General features: G+C 40.1%; 1 protein-coding gene across 3 annotated transcripts in view; it reads left to right on the top strand.

Annotated features, from left to right (window-relative positions):
* lyst (lysosomal trafficking regulator) overlaps window positions 1-24,623 on the top strand; it is a 114,921-nt gene that overhangs the window by 1,404 nt on the left and 88,894 nt on the right. For all 3 annotated transcript variants that reach the window (XM_058382454.1, XM_058382443.1, XM_058382448.1), the window contains exons 3-6: window positions 5,194-5,285; window positions 14,753-14,939; window positions 21,599-21,689; window positions 22,354-24,439. In XM_058382454.1, the coding sequence (XP_058238437.1) occupies window positions 5,194-5,285; window positions 14,753-14,939; window positions 21,599-21,689; window positions 22,354-24,439 (2,456 nt within the window). The remainder of the gene's footprint in view (window positions 1-5,193; window positions 5,286-14,752; window positions 14,940-21,598; window positions 21,690-22,353; window positions 24,440-24,623) is intronic.

The following is a 24,623-nucleotide window of genomic DNA, read 5'->3' as shown; positions in this document are numbered from 1 at the left end:
CGTTAAAAACCGACATCTTAGTGCATGCCTCCTGTCTAAATTTGGATTATTATAAAAGAAGGCAAGAAGTAGCTGTCCTGATGCAACATTTACCTTTTTGTTTTTTACAGCCTGTCTGTCTTGTGAAGATTCATTTGCAAACACAGTGTGGGAATTAGTCTTAACATTGAAACTGACAGGTGACATGAAAAACATTATCTCTTTATAATGGCACTTATCAGGGTAGCAAGTGAACAGTCAGTTTTCGAGGTTCATGTGTTGGAAGCAGGAAAAATAGTCAAGCGTAAGGATCTGAGGAACATTGGCAAGGTTTAAATTGTGATGGCTAAATGACTCATTCAGAGCATCTCCAAAATGGCATGTCTACTGTGGGGTTTTCCCTTTATGCATTGCTTAGTATCTACCAAAAGTGGTCCAAAGAAGGATAACCAATGAACCATTGACAATGATGCTATTGGGAAGTGAAAGCTAGCCTGTTTGGGTCAATCCCACAGAAGAGCTAGTAAGGTGTGAGAACACACAGTGCATCACAGCTGGCTGCATCTGGGGCTGCATAGTCACAGTGTGGTCAAGGGCGCTTGTCCACTGCTGAATGCACGTACAATGAGCATCAGAACTGGACTAGTAGCAATAGAAGTGGGTAGCCTGGTCTGGTGCATCACATCATCATATGGATGGCCAGGTGGATCAGGATTCCTCATGCGAATAAGGCAAGCCGGTGGAGGCAGTGTGATGCTCTGGTAAACCTTGGGTCCTAAACATTGTTGTACCCCTGTTACATTGTTGTAACTGTTTGAAATGGTTTCAGGAACATGACCAGGGTGTTGACTTGGCCTCCAAATTCCCCATATCTCAATTCAATTTAGCATTGGTGGAATGTGCAGGAACAAACAAGTCAGATCCATGAAGTCTGTACCTCACAACTTGACTTAAAGATTCTGCGACTAAGGTCTTGGTGCCAGATACCTCAGCAAAACTTGTGGAGTCCATGCCTTGATGGATTACAGCTGTTTTGGCAGCACAAGGCGACCTCCACAATATTAGGCAGGTGGCTTTAATGTTATGGCCGATTAGTGTATGTTTCAAAAAACCTGTGTGGAAATAATGTGAGCATGTTCCAGACTGTGAATGTAGCCTGTAATTTCAGTGACATACAACATTTAAAAGAAAGCTAAACAATCAGATAATGCTTCCTACGATTTAATTTAAATAGAACCATGAAGAAAGTTTATTGCTTAAATTTAGTTTTGTTTGTCAGTTTTAATGATTGGCATTAATTTAAGATTATAAGTATAGAAGCACAGGTCTGGCTTTTATTTGTATCGCATTCACACAAAGTCTGACAGGAATTAAGAGAAGTTACTAGTAGTACAGGTATTGTTGGGCATCATCCATAACAAGTTCTGAAAGTGTCTGCTTTGGTCAGCATTAGTTGAAAAGAATGGATGCGGTATGTTCTGCTTTATCATGTGGTAGTTTGGTGGGCTTGAACACTCATGACTTACTTTATCCATACAGAGCTGTCCTATTCCAATCAAAGCTTAGCTAATGTTGATTAACAGGGTGTAACTCACTGCTTAATAGAAGTTGTTCCACCTAGGTGAGCAAGATGTGTGTGAATTATTTTTTTCTATCCAGACTTCTCTAGCACACTCAAAGGCCTTATTTAACATCCTTTTCATTTATGTCATGTTTTATATACTTTCACACGTGGACAAAATTGTTGGTACCCTTCTAACCCACAATGGTTACAGAAATAACTTGAAAATGGCAAAAGTAATAATAAATAAAAATGTATTGAAAAGTGACTAATGAAAATCAGACATTGCTTTTGAATTGTGGTTCAACAGAAACATTTAAAAAACAAACTAATGAAACTGGCCTGAACAAAAATGATGGTACCCTTAACTTAATATTTTGTTGCACAACCTTTTGAGGCAATCACTGCAATCAAACGATTTTTTTAACTCTCAGTGAGACTTCTGCATCTTTTGACAGGTATTTTGGCCCACTCCTCATGATCAAACTGCTCCAGCTGTCTCAGATTTGAAGGTTGCCTTCTACAGACTGCATGTTTCTGTTTCTGTTTCTTTTTGATTTGTTTTGGGTCATTATCCTGTTGATCTGTGACTGAAACCAAGCTTTCTGACACTGGGCAGCACATTTCGCTCCAGAATGCCTTGATTGTTTTGAGATTTCATTGTACCCTGCACAGATTCAAAACATCCTGTGCCATATGCAGACCGCAGAACATAACTGAGCCTCCTCCGTGTTTCACACTGTATAGGTACAGTTTTGTCTTATCTGTCCAAAGGATATTCTCCCAGAAGTCTGTGGCTTGTCAAAATTTTGCATTTTGCATTTTGGCAAATTCAAGTCTTGCTTTTTTATGATTTGCTTTCAAAAGTGAAGTCATTCCATTAAGTTAACTTTGGCTTAGTCAGCGATGGATGGTGCAATCTGACACTGATGTAGCTTGACATTGAAGTTCACCTCTAATCTCTTTAGAATTGGTCTGGGCTCTTTGTTTACCATTCATATACAGTTGTGCTCATAAGTTTACATACCCTGGCAGAATTTATGATTTCTTGGCTATTTTTCAGAGAATATGAATGACAACACAAAAACTTTTCTTTCACTCATGGTTAGTGCTTGGCTGAAGCCATTTATTGTCAAACAACTGTGTTTACTCTTTTTAAATCATAATGACAACAGAAACTACCCAAATGACCCTGATCAAAAGTTTACATACCCTGGTGATTTTGGCCTGGTAACATGCACACAAGTTGACACAAACTGGTTTGAATGGCTATTAAAGGTAACCATCCTCACCTGTGGTCTGTTTGCTTGTAATTAGTGTGTGTGTATAAAAGGTCAATAAGTTTCTGGACTCCTGACAGACCCTTGCATCTTTCATCCAGTGCTGCACTGACGGTTCTGGATTCTGAGTCATGGGGAAAGCAAAAGAATTGTCAAAGGATCTGCGGGAAAAGGTAGTTGAACTGTATAAAACAGGAAAGGGATATAAAAAGATAACCAAGGAATTGAGAATGCCAATCAGCAGTGTTCAAACTCTAATAAAGAAGACCAAATTAGGTAGACCAACTAAAATTTCAGCCACAACTGCCAGGAAAATTGTTTGGGATGCAAAGAAAAACCCACAAATAACTTCAGGTGAAATACAGGACTCTCTGAAAACATGTGGTGTGGCTGTTTCAAGATGCACAATAAGGAGGCACTTGAAGAAAGATGGGCTGCATGGTCGAGTTGCCAGAAGAAAGCCATTCCTACGCAAATGCCACAAAGTATCCCGCATACAATACGCCAAACAGCACAGAGACAAGCCTCAAACCTTCTGGCACAAAGTCATTTGGAGTGATGAGACCAAAATTGAACTTTTTGGCCACAACCATAAACGCTACATTTGGAGAGGAGTCAACAAGGCCTATGATGAAAGGTACACCATTCCTACTGTGAAACACGGAGGTGGATCGCTGATGTTTTGGGGATGTGTGAGCTACAAAGGCACAAGAACTTTGGTCAAAATTGATGGCAAGATGAATGCAGTATGTTATCAAAAAATACCAGAAGCTGCGCATGGGACGTACTTGGACATTCCAACATGACTGATCCGAAACACAAGGCCAAGTTGACCTGTCATTAGCTACACCAGAATAAAGTGAAGGTTCTGAAGTGGCCATCTCAGTCTCCTAACCTCAATATCATTGAGCCACTCTGGGGAGATCTCAAACGTGCAGTTCATGCAAGACAGCCCAAGAATTTACAGGAGCTGGAGGCTTTTTGCCAAGAAGAATGGGCAGCGTTACCATCTGAGAAGATAAAGAGCCTCATCCACAACTACCACAAAAGACTTCAAGCTGTCATTGATGTTAAAGGGGGCAATACACGGTATTAAGAACTGGGGTATGTAAGCTTTTGATCAGGGTCATTTGGGTAGTTTCTGTTGTCATTATGATTTAAAAAGAGTAAACACAGTTGACTGATAATAAATGGCTTCAGCCAACCACTAACCATGAGTGAAAGAAAAGGTTTTTGTGTTATCATTTATATTCTCTGAAAAATGGCCAAGAAATCATAAATTCTGCCAGGGTATGTAAACTTATGAACCCAACTGTAATCTGCCTCTGCATTTTGTCATCAATTTTCCTTTTGTGGCCACGTCCAGGGAAGTTGGCTTCTTGTCCCGTGGACCTTAAACTTCTGAATATGTGCAACTGTAGTCACAGGAACATCAAGCTGCTTGGAGATGGTCATATAGCCTTTACCTTTAACATGCTTGTCTGTAATTTTCCTTCTAATCTCCTGAGACAACTCTCCTTAGCTTAGTGTGGTGATACCAAACAGCACAGTGACTACTTTTCACCCTTTAAATAGGTACACTGACTGATTACAAATTTAAAGGCACCTGTGGTGATAATTACAGGACACACTTTAGTTTAATATGTCCCTATGTCAAATTATTTTTGATCTTTTCTAGGGGTACCATCATTTTTGTCTAGGCCAGTTTCATTAGTTTGGGTTTTTTTTTAATGATTTTGTTCAAAAGCAATTTCTGATTTCCATTAGTCAGTTTTCAGTAAATTCTTATTTATTATTACTTTTGTCTGTTTCAGTTATTTCAGTGACCATTGTGGGTTTTTCTTTCTTCAATGGAAGGAACAGTTTTGTCCATGTGTGAACAATACATCTGCCAGATATAGTTGTCCAAGGTAATAGAGGGGAGAAAAAAAATACTCTGTGGTGTGGTCGCAAGGAACAATGGAATATTTTAGCTACATGCAGTCAGTGTCGGATCGGTCAAATTGATTGTTCTTTCCATGATCTCCGAAGGACTGCTTTTAACACCTTAAACAAAATTCCTGTTTGCATCACGAAAGGTGTACTTTATCTTTTCAGAATTTTTTAAAGTGAAGGTCATCCTTTATGCAGAGGTGGGTGTGGAATTTTCCAATAAAGTAAAATGAGTCATCTAGACATCAGTATTTGAAATGCTGCTGTGAAACGAGAGGGCACCGTGTTGCCTAGGACTAGGACTTGCATTATTATTTTATACTGCACCTGAGTATAATTACGAATGCATTACAGCTCTCTCTCTCTCTCTCTCTCTCTGTCTGTCTGTCTTCCTCTCCCCCCTTTTTTAATTTGTTTGTCTGTCTGTTACTTACTCTTTAGGTCAGTCTGCAATCCTTGGAGAAATTTCTGATTTTGTTCCACTCTATGCACCACCTCAGGGAGCCTGGGGTGAAGGATGCACTGAAATTCTGGTATGTTTTTTTGACTTGTTTTAATTTGATGCTTATAAACATTTATAAAAATGTACAGTGAAAAATGTTCTACTGTGCTGTTGTTTATAAAAATGGACCCCACGGGACACATTTTGGTAGCAACTAGAATGCCAAGAATGTACACTGGTCAGCCATAACCGTAAATCCACGGAAAGGTGTAGTGAATACCATTGATTATCTCATAACAGTGACCTATTGACAAGGGTTAGGTTAAATTAAGCAGCTAGTGAACTTTCAGTTCTCTAAGTTGATGTCTTGTAAGCAGAAAAAATGGGCAAGCATTAAGGATCTGAGCGACTTTGACATCCAGTAGTCGACAGTCAGTTCTTTGCCTTTCTGGATGTTAAGGCCAAGGTTGTTTTTGGCCCACCATGTTGCCAGAACATGAACCTTTTCTTTTTTTTCATCATTTTTCATCACAACTTGATTATAGAATTAGAGCTTTTGGCTGACTCGCACATAGGCTTATGGTGTTTTGGTGGTAGTGGAGGATGAGGTGTTGCCAAGTCTGTTAATCAAAAATTCCACTGTCCAGTATCCAGTTTTGTTCTCTGATAAATCTTTACTATAAGTATTATATTAATATTTTAATATTAATATTAATACTTATAATACTATAAGTATTATATAAGATATTATATTTTTTTCAAGCAGTTTTGGCTACAGTAGCTCTCCTATGGGATCGGTCCAGACATTGTTGTCTACATGTATTATTGAGCCTTGGGCACCCATAACACTGATGCCAGTCTACCAGATGTCCTTCCTTGGAGCACTAAAAACTGCATACCAGGAACTCCCCACATAACCTGCCTTTTTGGATATGCTCCGACCCAGTTGGCTCGCCATCACAATTTGGCCCTTGCCAAAGTTGCTCACATCTTTATGCTTGCCCATTTTTTCCTGTTTCCACCGCATACAGTTTGAGAACTGGTTGTTTACTTGCAACTAATATATCCCACCCCTTGACAGGTGGCATTGTAAAAAGATAATGATTGCTCATTTCTTAAACACAGAAGAATTATCACATGGTCAGTTGACAGAAGCTCTCTTCTGCACAATATGCTCAGATAATGAAAACACCTTCTCACATGGAATTGATGTTGTTGGTGTTTTCAAGTACTTGTGCATGTCAGGCTAGCCTGCTGTGTCATGTGCAAAATCTTGTCATTCTTATTCCATTATTAGTAATTGCTTTGTTTTGGTTGAGGAAAATCTGGATGCCCTAGGCAGAGAGAGCAATCTCCTAACTCCAGCATTAGAGCCCTCACAGTGGGGTTAATGGGTGACAACTCGCAGCCACAAAGCCAAAGGTAATTCTAAGGCTCAACCACAGGAACATCACTCACCTCCCCTTCACATGTCAGGATTTCTCTTCTTAGTGAGGCACCCAGTGAGAAACCTGCTGGAAGAGTTATAGGAGGCTATTGTACAGCATGTGAAATTAGCTAGGCCTTAATGATAACTAAGTGGTAGTTAACTGAATTAAAGGGCCAGAATGCTGGACATTGTAGGTAACCTAATTGTTGAAGTATCCATCTCACTTGGGTAGGTGCTTCTATCATTTCTTGCATCATGACTCAGTGTCCTCTCCTTTGAACATAATACTGGACAACCCCCCCCCTCTCTCTCTAATATATATATATATATATATTATATACATACACTATATTGCCAAAATTATTCGCTCACCTGCCTTGACTCGCATATGAACTTAAGTGACATCCCATTCCTAATCCATAGGGTTCAATATGACGTCGGTCCACCCTTTGCAGCTATAACAGCTTCAACTCTTCTGGGAAGGCTGTCCACAAGGTTTAGGAGTGTGTTTATGGGAATTTTTGACCATTCTTCCAGAAGCGCATTTGTGAGGTCACGCACTGATGTTGGACGAGAAGGCCTGGCTCTCAGTCTCCGCTCTAATTCATCCCAAAGGTGTTCTATCGTGTTGGGGTCAGGACTCTGTGAAGGCCAGTCAAGTTCATCCACACCAGACTCTGTCATCCATGTCTTTATGGACCTTGCTTTGTGCACTGGTGCACAGTCATGTTGGAAGAGGAAGGGGCCAGCTCCAAACTGTTCCCACAAAGTTGGGAGCATGGAATTGTCCAAAATGTCTTGGTATGCTGAAGCATTCAGAATTCCTTTCACTGGAACTAAGGGGCCAAGCCCAGCTCCTGAAAAACAACCCCACACCATAATCCCCCCTCCACCAAACTTTACACTTGGCACAATGCAGTCAGACAAGTACCGTTCTCCTGGCAACCGCCAAACCTAGACTCGTCCATCAGATTGCCAGATGGAGAAGCGCGATTCGTCACTCCAGAGAACGCGTCTCCACTGCTCTAGAGTCCAGTGGCGGCATGCTTTACACCACTGCATCTGACGCTTTGCATTGCACTTGGTGACGTATGGCTTGGATGCAGCTGCTCGGCCATGGAAACCCATTCCATGAAGCTCTCTGCGCACTGTTCTTGAGCTAATCTGAAGGCCACATGAAGTTTGGAGGTCTGTAGCGATTGACTCTGCAGAAAGTTGGCGACCTCTTCGCACTATGCGCCTCAGCACTGAGGTGCGCTGACCCCGCTCCGTCAGTTTACGTGGCCTACCACTTCGTGGCTGAGTTTCTGTCGTTCCCAAACACTTCCACGTTCTTATAATACAGCTGACAGTTGACTGTGGAATATTTAGGAGTGAGGAAATTTCACGACTGGATTTGTTGCACAGGTGGCATCCTATCACAGTTCCACGCTGGAATTCACTGAGCGACCCATTCTTTCACAAATGTTTGTAAAAACAGTCTGCATGCCTAGGTGCTTGATTTTATACACCTGTGGCCATGGAAGTGATTGGAACACCTGATTCTGATTATTTGGATGGGTGAGCGAATACTTTTGGCAATATAGTGTGTGTGTATATATATATATATATATATAATATATCCCCCTCTCTCATAGCAGAACAAACAGGTTTGGGAGGGCCAGAACGAGGGTAGAGGTTATTCAATTGATCACAAAGAGGGTTTGTTCTCTCAGACAGATAAAAAAAAGCAAAAAATGGGTATCTACAATATATACCTGGTCAGCCCACCCAAGCAAAGCCTTTGTGTTAGAAACACTATATTCTATGAGACTGATTAATTCATGAGATTGATAATGATTACTTTTTGAGAATGATTAATTATTAAATTTACTGTGAAGTACTGGAAATAGTTTTGATCTAGGCCTGAATTATAGTGAAGGGAACTATTTAATGTAAAATCTTTAATACATCACTTCATAACAATCTTTCTGTTTTTATTTTTCATCTTTTACCTCAGATGAATAAAAATGAACAATTTTGCAGTAAAATGTATAAGTTTAGGGTTTTCTTTTGGTCACACAAGTAGTGTGCTTTTGCTTGAAGTATCATACATGCATCATAAAATGCACACTCTGTGGACCACCTGATGATCACACCTCAGTCATACTTGTTGAACAACATTCTAGAGTTAGTTCCTCTTAACTGTTATAATAATCTATACTCTGAGAGCACATTACACTAGATTTTGGAGCATGGCTGTTCATTTGCTTATTCGGTTGCAAGAGCATTAGTGAAGTCATGAAGTTGGTCAAGAAGTTTATACCAGAGATGTTCACTGGGATTGATGTCAGGGCCTGTTACTTACTAATAGTTTTTGTTGTTAAACAAAAAGGGATGAGAAGAGGAAGAAAACTGACAGTGGGCATTTTTATGCTATTTTTAGCATTTTTGTGCACATCTTCACTTTAGTGTGATACAAGCACTGATCTGAGCCAATGAAGTGAGCCCTTGAGGAAGACAGTACCATGTGACATCACATGCTTTCATGTGATGCACTAACAACCCAGATCTGGAAAGCATCCAGTTGCGGTTCTAATTTCATTTTGATGTGCAGAGTAGAAAGTTCGTTCATTACTAAAGCATGAAAGTATTAGAAGCAACTGTGCATATTGCAATAGTAACTGTGTGCTGTGGTCGTGGGTGGGTGTCTAAGCAGTAAACAATGAGTTTGCACTTCAGACCTTCGCTTCCACCATGTTTGTAGAAGGGAGGTGAGTCAGGAAAAATGTCTTTGGAAATGTTGGATATTCTGATTGCTTCAGAATCATGATCAGATTATGTCTATGGTACATTTATATCTATTCATACAAATGGTTTGTGTATGGCAATTTTGGAAATCAGGGCAGTCCTCACAGGTCCAGCACTGGCTATCTGACAGGTCTAGGATTTTAAGTTACTATCACAAAATCTTAACTGCTGAACAAATACATAGAATGAGTCACATACCAAGCATTTTAACCTTTGTGCATATTCTAGTGAAGAGGATGGAAATAGTGTATCAAGCCTGATCAAAAGGATGGAATAACAGTCTAAAGTAATACAGTAAGCCTCACTGTGTCAGTGTCAGATGACTCTAGCAGCCTTGGTCCTGTGTTCTCTTTAAATGTTTTGCATAAGTGTCTGTTCCTCACCAGTTCAGCCATCACACAGACGATGCCAGATTAAGCTGATGAATATCAGTTGTTTGTGGAGTATAGGAATGAAGCACAGTTTTTCCTCCATTTTCTGTTAATTTTATAGTTCATGTATTTTTCTATAGAATATATTATTATTTTCAAGAAAAATTGCAATTTTTAGAATAACACTGATAATTATCAGTCTATATTGTACGGACAAATTAGCATATTGAAAGTATGTATATACCACATCTGTGATAAGTCTTGAAAGGTTTAAAACTAAAACAGAGAAATAAGAATGTACTATGATGAAATACGTGCCTCCAATGGTCCAAACAGAATTGGTTTGTTTTCTCATGTATGTATGTCTACATGTATTTATGTAGGTAAATATGTGTGTATGCACTGTATGTATCTCCATTAAAAGTCATCAGATTCATCTGTATTAAGAATGACACCAACACATATTGTTTCAGAGTTTTATTACAAACCAATTTGCTTTTAATAGTCTTTAGTTGTAGAACAGCCTTGTGCAGCAATAACAGCTTTAAGTAAGTCAGGTCCTATTAGTTCTGCACACTGTTTGGGAGTGATTTTTGACCATTCCACCTGGCAGATTTCTTCCAGGCTCTTAGGGTTGGATGTTGACTGCAATTTCTGATCTGATTCTTAGTGGGGTTCCAGAACTGGACATTGTAGAAGATTTACCTTTATGTTTTTAACCACTTTTGCATTGTTTGGTCTTGTGATTACCCTGCTGAAAGGTGAGGTTTCTTCCAAGCTCGAGTTGATGATGCTGGCACCACGATATTTCACTCTAGGGATGTTAATTGAGGGATAGCCTGTTTGTACCCCACATATTGCTTTAAAATTCAGTATCTCAATCACTGTAATCTGTAACTTATTCAAAGTGACTGTTTGCCTCACTGTGGCTTTCATCAACAGTCTCTGTCTAGTTTTTGTGCTGTTCTGAAGGAAGGCCTTGTCTACTTAGTGAGAGAGGGTTTTTTTACACTTATGTAAGCAACAATCTTTTTTTTTTATTTATATTTTCAGTGAAATATTTGCTGACCCTTAATTAATTTCAACTTTCCAAGTACATTGTACGATAACACTGTGAGTTTGCAATAACAGTACTGACAGGACGACTGTGTTTTTATCATTTATTATTCAGTCAAATCCAGTAAGTTCTGTAAACTTCAGGGGCTCAATAACACTGTATGAACTTATATGCATACATTCCCCTTCAAAATTCCTGGAATGGCAAAGCCAGTTCTATTCAAAAGTTTTAGACTTAAGTGAAGAAAAGTAATAGGTGCAAACAGTATTCCTTGTTGAGCTACATCGGCAGCCAACTGACCAAAAGCCAGTGACCCCGCAAACTTTTGTGTATTTCTTTATATGATTGGTTTGCATTTTGTTGTATGGCCTCTACATTTCTGCTATCAAAGTCTTCTTCATGCAGTATATTGTGATACCTTCACCCCTTCCCTGAGGAGATTGCTGGTGATGGCACTGACTGTTGTCTTTTGTCTGTTTGTTTGTGAGAGCTGTGACAGAAAAACAAACAGTGTTTCTGTCATCAGCTACTGTTGTTTTCCTTGGCTGACCTATTCAGTGTTTTGTTGTTAGTGCAGCTGTAGTTTCATTTTTTTTTCAGGACAAGCTTGAGCAAAGGCTCTGACCAGCTCAGATGGCTGGTCTTTGTGTTGGTTTATTCCTTTTTAACATTAATGCTGTCTTCACAGGGAAATCCATACCAACTCCAACCAAAAGTAGATATTCAGAGCTTCTAATTGTTTTAACAGTTAATCTAATAATCAATCATACCTGTGCAAAAGCCTGTCCTACATTGTTTAACAACTAAGGAGGTTGCTGAAACTACAAAAATTGGGTTAAGAACTGTCCAACGCATTATTAAAAACTGGAAGGATAGTGCAGAACCATTAGCTTCGAGGAAGAAATGTGGTCAGAAAAAAATCTTGAATGATTGTGATTGCCGATCACTTAAACGTTTGGTGAAATCAGATCATAAAAAAAACAACAGTAGAACTCAGCATGTTTAATAGTGGAATTAAGAGCATTTCCACACGCACAATGCGAAGGGAACACAAGGGATTGGGACTAAACAGCTTTGTAGCCTTAAGAAATCCACTTATCAGTGAGAATGATCGGAAAAAAGGCTTCAATTTGCTAGGGAGCATAAAGATTGGACTCTGGAGCAATGGAAGAAGGTCATGTGGTCTGTTGAGTCCAGATATACCCTGTTCCAGAGTGATGGGCGCATCAGGGTAAGAAGTTATGCACCCCTCATGCCTAGTGCCTACCATACAAGCCTGTGGGGGATATGAGCTGGGGTTGCTGCAGTTGGTCAGGTATAGGTTCTGCAATGTTATGTGCCCAAAGAATGAGGTCAGCTGACTACTTGAATATACTGAAAGACCAGGTTATTCCATCAATGGATTTTTTCTTCCCTGATGGCACAGGCATATTCCAAGATGACAATGCCAGGATTCATCAGGCTCAGATTGTAAAAGAGTGGTTCAGGGAGCATGAGATATCATTTTCACACATGGATTGACCACCACAGTGTCCAGACCTTAACTTATCTTTGGGATGTGCTGGAGAAGACTTGAATGCAACTCTGGATGGGAATAAATGTTGTGACATTGCAGAAGCTTATCGAAACGATGCCACAGCAAATGTGTGCCGTATTCAAAGCTAAAGGCGGTCCAACGAAATATTAGTGTGTGACTTTTTTTTGGATGGGCAGTGTATTTGAAATTCTGATCTGTGGTCTCATAGTCATCTTTTGATCTGAAACCCAAATGTATTCAATGTATGACAATAATAGAATTTTTTTAATTATTTTTAAAATTTTGATTCTTTTTTTCCCAAAACAACAAAAAAAAAAATTGTTGGAAGAAATTGAAGCCATCTGCTAAATCAGTATTTCAGAGGCCAATGTTGTGAGGATAATGACTTCCAGTGAGCTCTAAATAATTGCCAGGGGTGGTCATTCAACCCATTAATATTTAGGGGTTAAGGGCCTTGCTCAAGAGCCCAACACTGGTTACAATTAGAAGACCACTGAACTACAGCCGCCTTCTGGGATTTTGCCTTGCCAGTTTTATTGCTGATTTGCTTCTGGGGACACCGCCTGTGGATGGAGACATCCCTCTGGTTAAAAGGATATGAGGGTTCTGTCTGTGGTGTATTGGGATTAACTGCAGGCTGATCATAAATTTTGAATTGCTTAGTTCTAGTTGCTGTCAGGATTTCAACCATCAGCAAAAACTGGTATGGCAAGCATTCTTGACCTAAGAATCATTTGCATTCTCACTGAATCTAGCTCCACACCAGTGACCTGTGCAGCCATTTCTGGAATTTCTTCCCGGTCACCATGAGCTTGTCAACAAGAACATCTTACAGATGACACTTCAGTGGACTGATGATATAAATCACTGCAACCTGATTAACGGCACTTGCTTCTATCTAGGGATTCTTTGGCACCTGGCCCAAAGCCAGTCTTTGGAATATAGAGCAAATTGCATACGGCTGCCTTTTAGTTTTGGTGTAATTTTGATCTTGGCCTAAATATCACAAGTCTGCAAATCTGCAAGCATCAACTGGGTGTAGCTCTGGATTATTTGATGCCCCTTTTGTTCTCAGTACTATGTGAGCAACCAATTCAGGGCATGGTGCTGCTAGTACCTGCATTAAAGCTATTAATCTAATACTTGCATTTTGTCATCCCAAAGAACATTGGGGCCAGGACTGAGTGTTTCACCTCCGTACCCAAACTAACATAGGCTGGCTAATATAGCCCGTTTTTCTTTATTATAGCCTTTATCTTTCATCTCCAAGCAGTTGGAGTCATGTGTCTTGGACACAGAGTCTTTCCAGACACAGCCATAGCTATATAGTCATTGGGGGGAAAAAGAAAGTCCACTCTCCTTCAATTCTATCTTTTTTATTTTATTTATTTATTTATTATTTAAGTGCCTACATAATTGTGTGGGCCTCCCCAGCTTTAGTATTTATAATAAATAAGCAAATAACCTCAGCTGAGAACAAAAATAAGAACAGATTTCAGTATGGAGTATTTATTCCAAAAGAAACCAGCATTCAAGTTCAGGTACACCCTTCCTACTTTTACTCCTCAACAGAGTAAATGTTAATAATTAGCAGCCAGGTTTTACTAAAATAATTCAGAATAAGAATCAGCTTTATTGAAAAGTACTTCGGGCTTTACATGCACAAGGAATTTGACTTGGTGTATTGGTGCACAATAAAAATATAAACAGAAAAATCAGAATTTTAAGCAAGAAATAATTAATCATCAAGAAGTATCACTACTTCTATAAAAGTAGAACCTTTTGGCAGTTTGGTGTTCTGGAGCATTCTGGTATGTGTCTACATCATGCCAAGAAGAATGGACATCAACCATAACTTCACAAAAGCAATTGCTGCTGCTCATGATTTTTACAAGACCTTCTCCATAATATTTGAAACTCGCCATTCTATAGTTAGAATGATTGTTTACAAATTAAGAGCTTTCAAGTTCAAAGTTCACATTAAATCTCTATGTTCATCCTGGCACAATCAGTAAAATATTGATTATAGATGGGTGGCTAGGAAAAAGCCCAGTCTATCCAAAAATAATATGGTGGCATGACTTAGGTTTGCAAAATAGCGTCTTGGGTTATGCAATAGAACAGTGATCCCAAGCCCACTAGAAAACTGACATCTGAATGACTACAGAAGAAAGAATTCCAGACCTCAACCCAATTAAGCTGGAAAATAATTCATTTTACTGTGTCTCAGACTGTAACCCCACCCTGATTTTTTTCTGTGGCAACATGGCCTATTTGTTACTCATCAGTTCAAGTGAATGTTTGCTGTACATTGTATGTTTACATGAAAGTGTACTTCTGCAATTTCTGTCAATATCTGCCTCTCTCACTCTAGCTCAGACATGAGTGGTGCCAGTAACACTCTGGCTAGGGAATTTCTGACTGATGTTCACCAGCTGTGTAATGTGGAGACCCACAGGAAGCAGGAAGAGGAGAAGAGTCATGTGGTAGCTCTCGGAGAGTACCTGGTCCAAGGCCGTGGCTTCCTGTTGCTAAGCACCCTGGACGCTGTCCTAGATCAGGTCAGTTAAAGCTTTATTTGAGACATATTCAAGGCTTTTCCCCATGAGCCCCCATTTTTTTGAGAACCTCCCCTCACAAAACACCCCCCAAAATTGTATTGGTATTAAAATATATAATATATACCCCAAAATTGTTAATGGTATTAAAATAAATAAATAAATATATATATATATATATATATACACTATATTGCCAAAAGTATTCGCTCACCCATCCAAATAATCAGAATCAGGTGTTCCAATCACTTCCATGGCCACAGGTGTATAAAATCAAGCACCTAGGCATGCAGACTGTTTTTACAAACATTTGTGAAAGAATGGGTCGCTCTCAGGAGCTCAGTGAATTCCAGCGTGGAACTGTGATAGGATGCCACCTGTGCAACAAATCCAGTCGTGAAATTTCCTCGCTCCTAAATATTCCACAGTGAACTATCAGCTGTATTATAACAACGTGGAAGTGTTTGGGAACGACAGCAACTCGGCCACGAAGTGGTAGGCCACATAAACTGACGGAGTGGCGTCAGCGGATGCTGAGGCGCATAGTGCAAAGAGGTCGCCAACTTTCTGCAGAGTCAATCGCTACAGACCTCCAAACTTCATGTGGCCTTCAGATTAGCTCAAGAACAGTGGGCAGAGAGCTTCATGGAATGGGTTTCCATGGCCGAGCAGCTGCATCCAAGCCATACGTCACCAAGTGCAATGCAAAGCATCGGATGCAGTGGTGTAAAGCACGCCGCCACTGGACTCTAGAGCAGTGGAGACGCGTTCTCTGTAGTGAAGAATCGCGCTTCTCCATCTGGCAATCTGATGGACGAGTCTGGGTTTGGCAGTTGCCAGGAGAACGGTACTTGTCTGACTGCATTGTGCCAAGTGTAAAGTTTTGGTGGAGGGGGGATTATGGTGTGGGGTTGTTTTTCAGGAGCTGGGCTTGACCCCTTAGTTCCAGTGAAAGGAACTCTGAATGCTTCAGCATACCAAGACATTTTGGACAATTCCATGCTCCCAACTTTGTGGGAACAGTTTGGAGCTGGCCCCTTCCTCTTCCAACATGACTGTGCACCAGTGACCAAAGCAAGGTCCATAAAGACATGGATGACAGAGTCTGGTGTGGATGAACTTGACTGGCCTTCACAGAGTCCTGACCTCAACCCGATAGAACACCTTTGGGATGAATTAGAGCGGAGACTGAGAGCCAGACCTTCTCGTCCAACATCAGTGTGTGACCTCACAAATGCGCTTCTAGAAGAATGGTCAAAAATTCCCATAAACACACTCCTAAACCTTGTGGACAGCCTTCCCAGAAGAGTTGAAGCTGTTATAGCTGCAAAGGGTGGACCAACGTCATATTGAACCTTATGGATTAGGAATGGGATGTCACTTAAGTTCATATGCGAGTCAAGGCAGGTGAGCGAATACTTTTGGCAATATAGTGTGTATATATATATATATATATATATATATATATATATATATATATATATATATATATATATATATGAATTTATCTTTTCTGAATATTGTGTATGTGGGTGTTGTGGCAAAAATATTTTATTTAATTTTTGCAATGCACAATCTGTATCACAATGTTTAGGTGTAGGTGACAATAAAATGGCACCCTGTAAATTATATTTTAATGTTGAATTAGCTTTCAGAGACAAAAGTGGTTGTTCAGTCTTATAAATGTAAACACAAAATCTGTTAATCTTGATGCCTGCCTTGATTTAAATGCCTGTCAGTGACAAGAAACTTCAAGGAAAATGTTTGAAGTAACTGTACTGTTTAGTACACTTGAGAATTATTTTGTCCTTTATATATTTAACTTGTACATTAATAAAATAAATAATTCTCTTAGTTAGAGCTCCATACATTTTAATTACATTCTCAGTGTTCTTATTGTACTCATTACAAATCACATCTTCTCTCATCTAACCAAGATCTTTTCTAATTCAAACATCCTTTGTTCTCAGTAAAACTTTTCAACATGCTAGACAAAACTAAAACACATGTAAATTTGAGTTATTGTCTTGGCAACATTTTGTATAATCATATTGACAAGTTAGATTAGCATTGATTAAAGTAGCTAACATAAATTGCCAAGGCAACATCTCAGATTTTATCATTTTAAACTTTGCCTAAATTTTCCATATAGACTGCACATTTTTACATTGGAGTATGCTGGTACAAGGTATCATTTAAAAACATGGCAAAAGATTAGCCTTCATTTTCTCTGATGGCACCATGGCAGCCAGTCAAGACATGAATCTGGACTAATTGTCACTTGCATATTGCTTTTTAAACAATGTGATCTGACACTTATCTCCTTTGGATTGGCAGCCTTGTTGGTGCACTCAAGTTTTCTGATTGTGACCTAATGTTTCTATATATTTTCAATTAATCTAACAACACACAAGTATATAATTAACATTGATTACTACTATATTACTGTAATCAATGTTAATGATTACTATGTCAATACCTCCTTGTGACAGCATGTTTGGGTGCACCATCCTGGAGGGGTGGGACTACCTGAGCAACCTGATTGGGTTGCAGGTACTGCCTCATGCTACAAATAGTGAAAAGGACCTTAAGAAACCACAAACCTAGATACAGTACAAATCAATCAGGAAGGATAAGAAAAACGAGCACATGTCTGTGGCTACTACCTGCAAAACCATTCACTTTTTTTCACTATTGTCTTCTCTAGTGTGCCCCTTGTCACTTTCATTTGCACCAAAGCACATGAAACTGATTGATTCTGTGATGATTAAGTGTTCCCTTGATTTTTTTGAACGGTGTGTATGTGCTTGTCTGTGTGTCTACCAAGGGATCATGATGATGAGCATTTTAAGAGGACTATACCCTCTTGATTTAAATGGACAGATGAAATATTTATCTAGTGTTTTTTTTTTTTTTTTTTTTTTTTTTTTTTTTTTTGTGCAAAACCCAGAAAAGCTAGCAGTGACTGTGGGACCTGCTTTATCTACAGACCCTGACAATCCCACTGTTGTTGTTTTTTTATTCAGATTAGTGTGCTAAACTATACAGCCCCCAGACAATGAATACATTTGAGTTTATGCTCAAAAGATGAATATAAGATGATTAATCAGTATTTCACCTATTTACATCTAGATGTGTTTGGCAACTTTTGTTTGAACCAACCCATTTTAAAATGATCAGTGATATGACTGTTTCTTGTTGCTTCTTGTTGTTCTTGTGACTTGATTTTTTTGGATTTAAGACTACACTTATTGGTAGCTCACTTGAAGACCATTTTTTGGTTTGCTTTTAGGAGAAAAGTGAAGCAAAAATAGTCTGGTGTAGATGTGCAGTTTGGGAACAGCCGTTCTAGAGATGTGCTCAGCTACACACACCACTCCCTGTACCACACTGAGCTGCACTGAGTCAGTAAACTTTCTATGACTCCTGTATTGAATGTTATCAAGATCAATGGGGAGAACCTGAATTTCTCAGCTGGTGGCACAGGTAGTGCAATCATTGTCTGGATTTGTTTGATGTAATGAATCCAGGTCAAGTCCACAGTGATGTGGACTTCACTAAGGGCTGCTTGATTGCTCAGTTTCTCCTTTTTCTGAAGAATCTTGAGAGATGAGGCTTTTTATTAGTACAGCATAAACCGTGAGGAAAAAGGGTGAGTCCTTTTGCTCTATGAGTAGGGAGAGAGGCAGTGACATTATCATGCATACTGTTCAATTTTTTTAGTTAGTGCTTGAATAAAATCACCTAAAATCACCCCCAGGTTACCTGAAAAGTAAACACCAAGATTACCTTTAGTCTAAGGGCATGGAAATGGCCTGCCCATAATTATCTCAAAGGGAGATAGTTACGAATTTTACAAAAAACTGAAGGCAGGAAATCCAGTTTCGGCTGTTTGTTTGTTTCTGCTATTCCTGATCTTTGGGGATGGTAGGGAATGTGAAAAATTCCAGTCAGTGTTGAGATACTGACATCAAGTATCAATTTATCATTTATAGTGACATCTAGTATACAAAATTGTTTGTTAATATTCCTAATCATCACTCTTCGTGTGGCATGTGAGATACCATGAAAATGTCACTCAAGAAATGGCAAGACAAAACCTGGGAATCAGTCCATCCTTGTCTGAAGGCAAACAGTTCTCAGATGATCAAAACAAAAGATCCTTTTCCGTAGCCTATGCTTGTAGAAAAGGTATGTCAGTATCTACTGGAATCAAAATGTGTGTAAACAGAGAAAATCCTGTGGCTGTTTTGTGACAGACTCTGCTTTCAGAGCAGAGACAAGATGGCCCTAAGAACAGCAAGTGCCAAACTGTCCCAAGCCATCAATGAGACAAATCGCGCACACGCCCAGAGAATCCACAGCCACTTCCATGACAGTGGAAACACCCAGCACATGTGGCAGGGCATCCAGGTGATCACTCACTGCAAGACAACTTCACCTGCCTGTGACTGTGACACCTCCCTCCCAGATGTGCTTCTTCACTCGGTTTAAGGTGCAGAACAATGTAGCAGCAAGGAAGACCATCCCTCCTCCCAACATCCAGGTGCTCTGTCTAATCATGGCTGATGTGAGGAGAACTCTATGCAGAGTTAACTCGCAGAAGTCTGCTGGACCAGACAGCATTCCTGACAGAGTGCTCAGGGATTGTGCAGAACAGTGGATGTCTTTACTGACATCTTCAACATTTTCCTGAGCAGATCCATTGTTCCAACATGCCTCAAGACCACTACCATCATCCCCATGCTGAAGAAGTCTACACTGTCCGGCCTGAATGATGTCCCGTCACACTCACAACCATCATGATGAAGTGCTTTGAGTGGCTCGTCATGAGACACCCTCACTGGACCCCTTGCAGTTTGTGTATTGTCCAAACCTCTCCACAGATGATGCCATTGCCAAAACCCTCCATCTGGCCCTCACCCACCTGGACAAAAAGACACATATGTATGAATGCTGTTCATAGACTTCAGTTCAGCATTCAACACAATCATCCCTCAGCACCTGATTGAGAAGCTGAGCCTGCTGGGCCTGAACACCTCCCTCTGCAACTGGATTCTGGACTTCCTGACTTCTTGGGAGACCTCAGTCAGTCCAGATCAGGAACAACATCTCCAACACCACCACACAGAGCACTGGGGCCCCTCAGGACTGTGTGTTCAGCCCACTGCTGTTTTCTCTGCTGACTCACGACTGTGTAGCAATGCACAACTTAAACCACATCATCAAGTTCACAGATGACACGACCGTGATGGGTCTCATCAGCAAGAACAATGAGTCAGCATACAGAGAGGAGGTGTAGCCTGGTGTAGAGCCAACATTCTGTCTGAACGTTAACAAAACTGAAGAGATGGTTGTTGACATCAGAAGCACACAGAGCGGTTTCTCTCTGCTGAACATCGACGGATCCTTCAGTCAGATTGTCAAGAGCACCTAATTCCTTAGTGTTCACCTGGCAGAGAACTTCACCTGGTCACTCAACACAAGCTCCATCAGCAAGAAGGCCCAGCAGCGTCTCTTTTAACGAAAGCTGAGGAAAGCATAGCTCCCTCCACCCATCCTGACCATGTTTTACAGAAGGACTAGCTGCATCACTGCCTGGTTTATGATTTGCACCTTCTCGGATTGCAAGAGCCTGCAGCAGATAGTGAGGACAGCCAGCCATCATCTCTCTCTTCCATCCATCTTGGACATTTACACCACACGCTGCAACTGCAAAACCAAAAGCATTGTGGATGACCGCACACACCCATCACATTTCACTTTTTACCCTCCTGCCATCTGGAAAAAGGTACCATAGCTTTTGGGCCTTCAACTCCCAGAACTGACATGCACATACAAATACACATAATCATTAAATAAAATTATTTATTTACTATATTTACAGCACCACCAATGTAAACACTGATAATATGCTGTTTATGCATGTTCACTTTAATGCTGTACTGCACATCAAAATTCAATGCTGCTATTGTAATATGTTTACAAACACTCTCATTGTTTACAATTTGCACAATGCTATGTACAGTCTGTACACTGTTCGGTGCTATTTTATGTATGTGTCCTGTAGTGTACTGTACTGTTTGTCTCCACCGTTTACTCTAGGCTGCACCTTATGCACTTAGTGCTTAGCTCTGTGTTGATTTTTTGTGTTTCTGTAGCCCTTTGTTTTATGTAGCACCATGGTCCTGGAGAAATGTTTCATTTCACTATGTACTGCATTAGCTATATATGGTTGAAATGACAAAAAAAACCTTAACTTCTTGACTTCTTACCCGCAGTCACAAACAACTGAAACAGCAAGCCCCCCCTTATTTACTTTTAATTCACACATGCTGGCACATTTTCTATTCTCTCTGTGAAAAATGATTTCCCAGGGCGGAGTTAGTATTTAGGGACTCACTTTCACCATATCATGTCTGAACCTGCATTTAAATGTAGTCAAGTAGTCAGTGTGCGTTTGTATGTTAATTGTTTGTTTAACATGATAATAATAACAACAACAACAATAATAATAATTGTTATTATTGTTATTATTATTATTAAGTCATTTTTTTCATTGCATGGCAATTGCTTGTAGGTACAATTATATTATAGCTATTGTTACCTGGACCTGACATACAAACTGGATGCAGAGATTATTTTTTATGTTTTCTATGTAGGAACTGACGTGTCGGGAAGAGCTGCTCACACTTCTGTTATCATTGCTACCCCTAGTGTGGAAGATTCCTATTCAGGAAGAAAAGCTCCCTGGTTAGTATCTGTCCATTTTAAAAGTATCTCTTGATTGTATGTAAAAAACAAATGTCTAGCAAATGGACAGGGCTATAATTGTCTAGTTGATTTCAGCTGAGCAGGGGTTAAACTAAATGTCATAGAAAATCTGATAGACGATGTTTCCTTTTTGTAGTTTTCCATGACTTTGTTTTTATTAATGCATTATTATTTAGCCCTAATTAAATAATTGTGTTTGTATTCATTTTGGTATTTTATGCCTTATGACAACATGAAATGCATTTTAAAGGAAGTGTTATTGAGTAGACGCCATGAATAGTTAAACAGCTCATGTGCAAATCCCATGTAACCAAGTAATTCAGTTGGACCGTTTCTTTTAATCTAAGGTATTTAGTGCTGACATGCTAATCTGTCCTAACATGTGCCTCTTACAATGTTTCCTTATTAGGTCCCATATTTGTGCAGCCATTTTGTACAGAAGCATGCATCCTACATTCTAATAGCCAGATTAAAACGATAAATAAAAAGATTATTCAGATTCTCATTTACTCAATTAATTCTCATTAATCGATCTGTTTCAGCTTGCATATCATAGATCACAGTTATAGCCCAATGCTGTTGACCAGAAATGTAGCAATAGGATCTCATGAACAATTTGTTCATTTTTTTTTTATCTTCATAGATTTCACTCTGCCTTCACTTATAGAAGGGCATCCTTCTCGAGAGGAAAAGGCTACCACTCTGAATGTGGGAAAACATAAAACTTTTTGTGATGCACAGAGCACTGGAAAGCACTTTTCTCACAATTGGAAGTCAAGGCATATACGAAGGACTGCTCAGAGATCTTCAGTGAGTGAGGTGAAGAAATCCCAGATCTCCACATCTGATTCTGAATCTAATTCGGATGAAAAATCATCAAGTACATGTCCCAAACATCACAGGTCTTCTGGTTCATCCAGTCATTCTAGTCTCCAGCATCATCAGTTAGTAACGCTTCTGCAGCAGTCATTGCAGTATCCTTGTGTGGGTGGCATGAGCAGTTTTGAAAGATCCAGGCCTTATATGAGGCATTTTGAATCACTGCTGCCCAATACTGAAATGCTAACTGATCCTACAGCCTTTTCTATTTTGAGTGCAATTGCAAATACACCATTTGACCTATGTCATGTTTTATTGTCCTTACTGGAGAAAATTTGCAAGCTTGACATGACTATCAATCACAACCCATGTTTAACTGTTAGTGTTGTTCCAAAACTCACTGAAATTCTAACTGAGTTCTGTGACTGTTGTGGACCACAAGGGGGAGGTCGTCCGGAAGGGGTTGATGAAATAGCTGCAGGCTGGGCTGAGGAGCCAGTTGCCCTTGTTCAAAGAATGTTATTGCGCACCATTCTGCATTTATTGTCTATAAATACGAGTCCGAATGAACTACTACCCAATAGTCTCCGGCAAAGCCTAACTGAACTGCTCAGAGCTATCCGGAAGATTCGGACCTGCCCTGATAGGCAGGCCTTCAAGGCAGGTGGGAATCTATTTGCACCTCTATCAAAAACAAATCTACAAGAGGTTCAAGAAGACCTGTCTTTTTCTAGTTACCTCCACCAAGCTCTGTTGCTGCCAGAACTCGTTGAAGGTGTCCTTCAGTTTTTGCTTGGCTGCTTAGAAGTCTCTGCCCCAAATCCTTTATTTTTCAACCAGGCCCTAGAACTAATTCATGAGTTTGTGCAGCACCATGGCCTTGAGCTGTTTGAGGAAGCTTGCCTTCATCTTGAAGCCCTTGGTAATACTTGTGATTCTTCGATGAGTGATGAAGTTTTGGAACGGTTGCATGGTATTATTTCTGGTGTCCTTAAGATAATCAGTGTAGTGAAAAGGGCCAAATCTGAACAAATGCATCAATTATCATGTGAGCGACGTTGCCACAAACGGTGTGAGTATTCCCAATTGCTGCACCATCACTGTGACCTCTCAGGACTGCCTGTCCTTGCCTTCAAGCAGGCAACTGAGGGTAATGGTTTGCAAGTGTGCTACACTGAACGTTGTTGCATTCTGGCTGTCTGTGCTCACCAGTGTCTGCGACTACTCCAGCGTCTCTCGCCCTCTGGGCCTGCCGTGCTGCAGGTGCTGACTGGTGTGCAAGCTGTTGGTATTTGTTGCTGTATGGAACCATTTTCAGTGGTGGCTCCTCTGCTTCAAGTATTTCAAGCCCCAGGTCTGTGCAGCTATCAGTCCTATATTCTCAATCTACTTAGTAGACTTGTGCTGGAGCAGCTAGGAGGAGAACAACCTTCAGTGAAGGCAACAGTAACCTCTTGCACTATCTGTATCTTGGACAGCTCCCAGAAACTTGGTATTGAAAAGACTTTGCAAGACTTGGGTCTAGGAAAGGAGATAGCCTCCTCCACTTCTCCCTGTTCTTCCTATCAATCACAAGTTCTTCCTAGTAGAGGGTCTGAAGATATGTTTTGGAAATGGGATGCTTTGAAGGCTTACCAGGAAGTAATCTTTGGTAAAGATTGGCAGTGGAGTAAACAGATTGCCAGTCATGTATGCCAACTGACCTTAAGGGGAAATGCAGTAATACAGTGGAAACTGTACACTTACATTTTTTATCCTATGCTTCAGAGAGGTGTGGAGTTAGCCCACCATGCTCAAAAACTAGGTGTGTCCAAGACATGCAGTCAGGTCTGTAGCTATCATACTCGCTGCCTCCCTGTGGAAGTGCTGCTTATGTATCTTCGGGTGCTGCCCTGCTTACTCAAGTCAAGGTAGGATTTTTTTTTTTTTTAAACTACTTCTGTTCAATATAATTTTAAATACAGTGGTACTTCGGTCCTCGACCACCTCTGTGTTCATCAATTTGACCTCAGTGTACAAAAATATTTTCGGTGTACCAATCAACCATCAGGAATGCCAGTTCTTGTTTCATACAGGATTTATCTGTTCTCTGTT

This window comes from Hemibagrus wyckioides, linkage group LG03, assembly GCF_019097595.1.
Source record: "Hemibagrus wyckioides isolate EC202008001 linkage group LG03, SWU_Hwy_1.0, whole genome shotgun sequence".
Lineage (NCBI taxonomy): Eukaryota > Metazoa > Chordata > Actinopteri > Siluriformes > Bagridae > Hemibagrus > Hemibagrus wyckioides.
The sequence above is the reverse complement of the archived record's forward strand: the minus strand, read 5'-3'. Positions and strand labels throughout refer to the sequence as shown.